Source organism: Triticum urartu, chromosome 7 (genome assembly GCF_003073215.2).
Source record: "Triticum urartu cultivar G1812 chromosome 7, Tu2.1, whole genome shotgun sequence".
In the NCBI taxonomy this organism is placed as follows: Eukaryota; Viridiplantae; Streptophyta; class Magnoliopsida; order Poales; family Poaceae; genus Triticum; species Triticum urartu.
In genome coordinates, this window is record NC_053028.1 from 538712745 (window position 1) to 538719540 (window position 6796).

Genomic DNA, 6796 nt, shown 5'->3' on the forward strand with positions numbered 1-6796 from the left:
TGCAGGGAAAACTTGCATGGGACTATATCATCACTAATGCCATCAAGTCATCAAACTCACAATTCCTTTACTTCATCGTCTCCGCTCGAACTACGAATTAGGCAAAACATATGTCCATTTTGACTGAATCGACATGCCAGACATGATGGTACTATCCAAAAATGAATTTAGGAAATTACACCATGGACAAATATTATTTAATCAATTTGCAGGATTTTCTTAGTGTTTTACACAAGTTTTCCAATGCAATGGACATAGCATGTTGTACATATGGGGTATGTGGTTGTACGTACACTCCTTCATCTATGATGAGTTAGTTTGGAGAATCATACAAGAGAAAGACACGCCTAGAAACTTATCGTTGGGCTCAGATTTGAAGAAGGCAAACTAAGGTGGGGAAGCGGAACCGAAACAAAATATGGAGGTACATCATCATTACTTGATGATGATGTGGAGGTACTAGTCGTTTGCATAAACTCGATTATTCAACATTAGTCTAATAAATAGACATGGACTTCATTAGTTGATGACTCAAAAGAAAACCTTGAGGCAAAATAGCTAGCTACTGCCTGTATAAAGAAATATAAGAGCATTTGGATCACTAATTTCTTTACGGAGGGAGTACTAAACATGAAGGTGTGCATTTGTAACTGGCAACTGGCACTTGAGAGCGGCGTCATTTGCCGTAGCTGTGGCCTTAGAATTTTCTCCCCGTCAATCTGGAAGATGTGGAGCGGAACAGCAAGATCAGAAGACGTCAAGCGGCGGCGCGGCCAGCAGTGTTAATCACGTGCACGTAACGGCTTGATCGCGGTTAAGCTGGTCAAGGGTAAGGCCGAGGTGCCGTGGGCGTACGTAGATACCAGACAGAGACTATCTACGTCGCGACGTTTGACGAAATTGCTGCCAGGCTGCGCTCGCCAACTAGCAAGTCTGTTGCTACACTATATATAGGTGAGCGTCCCCTCATGTATTACTCCAAGTACTCTTGCGAGAGCCAACATTCATCTTGGGGAAGATGACGACTCCTCGTGGCCTACTCCAGTCAGATGCCTCGGCCGATCAGGTGGCTTCCGAACGGTCAGAATCTGTTCAGGAACATGGGTATGATAAGAGAAAATAGTTGATAGTGTATGCGTTATGCATGCATGATCTGCATTATTTACAGGTTGTTGGTGATTTACTTATTTTGTTCTCACTAGGGTTGATAAGGAGCATGCCATGCTGGCACCGTTCACAGCCGGATGGCAGACCGCAATCTCACCGCCATTGATTATCGAGAGATCTGAGGTTCTATATGCGCACATATGGCATTTTGCTTCGGTTTATTTCTCTTGGAACGTCTAAACGGATGATGTTTTGTTTTATTTTTTGATTGAGGATAACGGATGACGCTTTAGATATATGCATGGGCATTGTTTTCAACCTGCAACTTTAACATTTCCTTTTTGTGTGACTACCATAAACCCTCAAAAAGAAATCCTATGGTAAAACTTTACTAGGAACACCTTTATAATCATAGGTAAATGGTTTCCTGACAAACCTTCAAGGGAAAAGTCGGCAGGGGAAATAGATGGACTATGCATGGCACTGTTGTGCTTATGGAGAAGAGAGTGGTGTTTTGTCTGGGTGCAGCTATAAAATAAGCTTGGTTATACTATTAATATTGCTAGTAAGGTACCTGTGTGTTGCAACCAAATAGATGTTTTGATGTTCAATAAGGTAGTGGACACGAACATCGAGCATAACTAACTATTGATGAATGATGACAAAGAAATAAAAGAGTGATAATATAAACTTTGTTCATACATAGATGTTCCACATGCATTGAAACAAAAAACACAAATGTTTCTACACTGATTCTCTTCCAGCACAAGCATAAGTGACAACTAATATCTCCTTTCCACCGAATAACACAATATTACGGAAGTATACCTTTATACATAATATTTTTAGTAAATGTGCCAGTAGGAATAGAGTTCGCGCCTTTTAGTTGCAACAAGTACATTAAGATTTTTTTTCTCGATGTAGCTCCAGAGAGAGCAACATTCTATTATTATCATCCACGGGCAACAAAAATAAACGGCGGGATTGCTCAAAATGAAAAGGTGGTATGCCGATATAACAATTGGAGGAAACCGATGGGGTGGGGGGATTCCGCGTGCAGTTTACCTTTAGTAGATAGTAGTTGGACTCTGGGTGTGGCACATAATCCTTGCAAGTTTATATAAATGCAAGGCAGAGGTATTTTACTACCCATTGTTTTTTATCTAACCTGAAGGGATTCTTTTTGTTAGGATAAAATTGTAATGGTGAGGGAGGGTTTCTAGTATTGTATGAATATGTCAGTATTAATTTACAGAATATAATGTTGAACTTGTTTTGCATCCCAAATCTAATTATACTGTTTTCACTTGAGTAACTGATTTTTTTCTTATTAATAAATCATTTAACTGAAAGAAGGCTGACATAACATGTACTAGGATATCCTTTGGCTCTGAACGGAGGTGGTAGCAAGCATTCTTACTAAGTTACGTATATATGCAGGGCTGTTATATTTATGATGCCAACGGGAACAAGTATCTGGATGCCCTTGCAAGATTATTGTCTACAGCTTTAGGTATATGTGCATGCTTTTGGATGTGCATTTATAATTCTGTTACGAACAACAAGTGCACCAATGAAGTTTTAGTTTGGTCTAGTCCCACGTCAAAAACTGATGATGGGGAGAAGAACATATAATGTGGGGCCGTCCTCACCCATTAGGCTAGTCTTTGAGTTTGGCCTGATGGTGGAGAGGAGAGGCAAGGGGAGGAAGTGTGCGTCTGGGGATGGGAAGAAAATATCTATTCTCTCGTGCAAAAAATAAGAGAATTTCCTAATTGATTCATTAAGTTAGTTTGGATGGATTAAAAGTTATGCAGATCCAGCACAAAGATATTTGTAACTTGCGGATGTTGACGTTGTGCCTCTCTGGCAGATTGGCATGCTAGCTAGTTAGTTAATATTGGATATGTTCTAGCGTTTGGCTTCTATGATAGGAAGAACATCCTTATACAATTGAACTCTTTGGTTCCATATTTGTTGTACTGCTATTCTTTAGCTTAACAACTTGCTTTAACCCCGGTTTCCATTTTGTAGTTGCATTTTCTCATTTTATCTATTTTCCAATCTTATATCGCATTAGCAAAAGGAAATTGTCATCCGCAAAAAAAAGGAAATTGTCGGATGGCATGCATCAAGTGCATGCACTTTATAGTATACGCACCCACGCTTTTTCAGTGTTTAACTTTGACTGCCAAATTCTACAGAATTATTTGTTCTATGTATGAACCACAGTCTTAGAAAATATTCTTTTCAAAATGAATGAAGTGTATCAAATTATGTAATACAATGAACATATTATTGAACTATTTGTAAAAGGTAGATCTTAGAAGGCTTGTGTGCCTTACATAATCCAACAGAGAGAGTAATGAATAATTGACTGCAAACTAGGCTTGTTTTATATACCACTAATGCTATTTTACAGGTGGTAGTGAGCCTCGATTAGTCAAAGCTGCAACAGAGCAATTGAACAAGTTGCCTTTCTACCACTCCTTTTATAACCATACAACAAGACCCTCTCTGGTAAATTTTTGGCATCTTATCAATCGTTTGTTCATTCCATTCTGTTCTTACAGCAACATCAATGAAATATGGAACAAGTGGTAGCTAACTTAGCTTTGTTCTACACATCAAGGAAGTTTATGAACACTGATGATTGGAGCCTTGCTGCTACTTGCAGGATCTTGCGAACGAACTTATTAGCATTTTCACTGCCAGGCAAATGGGGAAAGTCTTCTTTACCTGCAGTGGTTCGGAAGCAAATGACTCTCAGGTAATATTGTTAAAGTACCAACCAGTCCTGCAGTTTACACAAGGAATAATTATATCAGTTAAAAGACATACCAGAATGTCGAGTTACAGTCTGAAACTTCTAAGTGCAAAATTGAATTTGTGCAAAAAAAAGGAGGAATTGTTGAGAGATATGGTAGAAATGATTTAGGCTAAAATCATAATTGAAAATGGAGATGATACGTGCAAAAAATTCACCCAAAGTAACATATGTAATCATTGGCCTGTAGAACCACACATTGGTTTACACATTATATACTGATGGCATGATTCACTTCTAAAAGGCTTACCAAATGTATATATCTTATAGATATCTGTGTGCATAAGTTTAATTCGAATCACTCACAAGTTTTTTTATGTTTCATGAAATATTGTAACATTCCGATAGATAGGGAAGATTGTAATTTGTAAGGTTTACTCGATACTTGCACATAGATCAAACATCATGCTTTTGCATTAGTATAGTATCTCTATATTTCTCAAACTAGCAACGGATTGGACATTATAAAATATTAGGATAGTATCTATTTACATCCATTTACTATATTACATCTATTTACTACATTACTAATTGCTTTATTGTTTGTACTTTTTCTAGAATGTCACTATATATCTAATTTCTTTCCTACATTATGTTTATGTCCATTGCTTACATGTGTTGGATGGAAGAGACATAATAAATACAGATTTCATGAACATTATATTGTGTTCATTCCCCGTATTTGTTGCTCTCATAACGCCACTTCCATATTTTTATATTCAATTCTTTTGTAGGTCAGGCTAGTATGGTATTATAACAATGCATTGGGGAGGCCAAAGAAGAAGAAAATCATTGCACGATCACAATCGTAAGATATATCCATGGTTATTTCTATTAATTGATCTTCTATAAAGAGCAATCTTCATAGACCTCAAAGAAATGCACCCAACACAGTCATATCGATACACTTGTGATGGTATTGTAAGAAGTCGCTTTTAATATCATGCTTAATGTTTATTGCAGATATCATGGAACAACATACATATCAGCTAGTCTATCTGGGTGGGTATTGCCCTTTCGAAAAAGAACATTGAAATAAAATATATCCAAACAAGAAATTTAATATTCAAATCACTAGCTCATATTATATATTTTTTGTTGATTCCTTATCCATCTTTAGTCTTCCTACGTTGCACCAAGACTTTGATCTGCCAGGAAATTTTGTTCTACACACAGACTGCCCTCACTACTGGCGTTTCCATCTCCCTGGTACACCTTGAAACTTTGATCTATGATTAACCTAGTGCAACTTTCTTATGAATTGATTTTTTTGGGGTGACAGGTGAGACAGAAGAAGAATTCGCAACTAGACTTGCGAATAATTTAGAGAATCTGATCCTCAAAGAAGGACCAGACACGGTATAGCTCTCTCAAAGCTTATAACTGATACCACACTTTGCTAATCATATCTATTTTCCCCTTAGATCGCTGCCTTCATTGCTGAACCTGTAATTGGTGCTGGTGGTGTCATCCTTCCTCCAAAAACATATTTTGAGAAGGTGGTTATGCATGTTCTAAGACAAAGTTGTATTTTCCATGTAGAAATCCATATAGATTCATTTACTTAATGTCACCTTGAAATATCGAGCTAAGATTATCCATATGTGGAAATTTTTATAGTTGCTCAGAGAGTTGCTAAGATTAGTGTTCTACTATTCACTCGACATCAAAATTGCATTATGCATGTTCATTATGTGTTATTTGGTTGTTTGTCAACAGATTCAAGAAGTTGTTAAGAAGCATGACATTCTTTTCATAGTTGATGAGGTATGTTGATGTTTTGTATCTCAACGAGTGAGACATAGGGTGTTGAAGAAACAATACTATTCTTTTCTAGCGGAAAAGTATTAAACTTACCACTATCCATTCCAGGTCATTACCGGATTTGGAAGGTTGGGGCTATGTTTGGATCTGATTTGTATGACATCAAGCCAGATCTTGTTTCCTTGGCAAAGGTGAGTTCTCTAGTACCAAACTACCAGCACCACTGAATATGTGTGCTCTGATACAAGATGATTATTGTTAATCCATTGTGATAGGCTCTTTCTTCTGCATATGCCCCCATTGGAGCAATACTTGTTAGCCGGGAAATATCAGATGTAATTTATTCTCATAGCAATAAGCTTGGTAAGTTAAATGCCATTATATGAAGTAATCATTTTCTCTGTATATAGTTTTAAGAAATGAAGACATGTTGAGCTATTGCCTTTTATCATAGGTACATTTGCTCATGGATTTACATACTCTGGACATCCTGTTTCGTGTGCTGTGGCTTTAGAAGCATTAAAAATTTATCGGTGCACTCCCTTTTTGTTCTCAAAACATATGTAGCCACTGTAGGGACATTTGTTTCTAATGAATTTTTTGCAAAAATGTTGGTGCTAGGGAAAGAGATATTCCTGGTCATGTATCACATGTTGCTCAAAGATTCCAGGAGGGGATCAAGGCCTTTGCAGCGGAAAGTCCAATTATTTGGGAGGTATTCATCTACATGTTCATATTTATCAAACATTTCCATGTTACACCTAATGCACCCATTCCTCATGCACAAATTACCTGCCTTATTTAAACATGTAACAACATGGCTTATTTAGTGTACTCTTGTATGCAGACCCGTGGTGTAGGATTGCTGATAGCAACAGAGTTCACTAACAACAAATCACCATATGATTTATTCCCTTTTGAGTGGGGTAAGTACTAGTAGCTACGTGCTCATATTTAGCCATTTATCGTCTTTTCTCCAATGTCATGTGGAGTTTTAGCACGATGATAACTAAGAATGTGTGTCCTTAGGTTAGAAAATATGTTATGTGTATTTCACACAAGCTTTAGCTTATAAGTACATGCCAACTATTTAAATTG

The 6796-nt window shown here is 37.2% G+C and overlaps 1 protein-coding gene across 1 annotated transcript in view; it reads left to right on the plus strand.

Moving 5' to 3' along the window:
* The first annotated feature begins 993 nt into the window (after positions 1 to 993).
* LOC125522203 (probable gamma-aminobutyrate transaminase 4) overlaps positions 994 to 6796 on the plus strand; it is an 8965-nt gene continuing 3162 nt past the window's right edge. Inside the window, 17 exon segments of the mRNA XM_048687289.1 lie at positions 994 to 1104; positions 1203 to 1290; positions 2548 to 2620; positions 3530 to 3627; positions 3785 to 3877; positions 4669 to 4742; positions 4898 to 4936; positions 5055 to 5143; positions 5217 to 5293; positions 5359 to 5433; positions 5654 to 5701; positions 5807 to 5831; positions 5834 to 5889; positions 5974 to 6061; positions 6153 to 6231; positions 6320 to 6413; positions 6546 to 6624. Coding sequence (XP_048543246.1) covers positions 1019 to 1104; positions 1203 to 1290; positions 2548 to 2620; positions 3530 to 3627; positions 3785 to 3877; positions 4669 to 4742; positions 4898 to 4936; positions 5055 to 5143; positions 5217 to 5293; positions 5359 to 5433; positions 5654 to 5701; positions 5807 to 5831; positions 5834 to 5889; positions 5974 to 6061; positions 6153 to 6231; positions 6320 to 6413; positions 6546 to 6624 — 1261 coding nt within the window. The 5' untranslated portion in view covers positions 994 to 1018.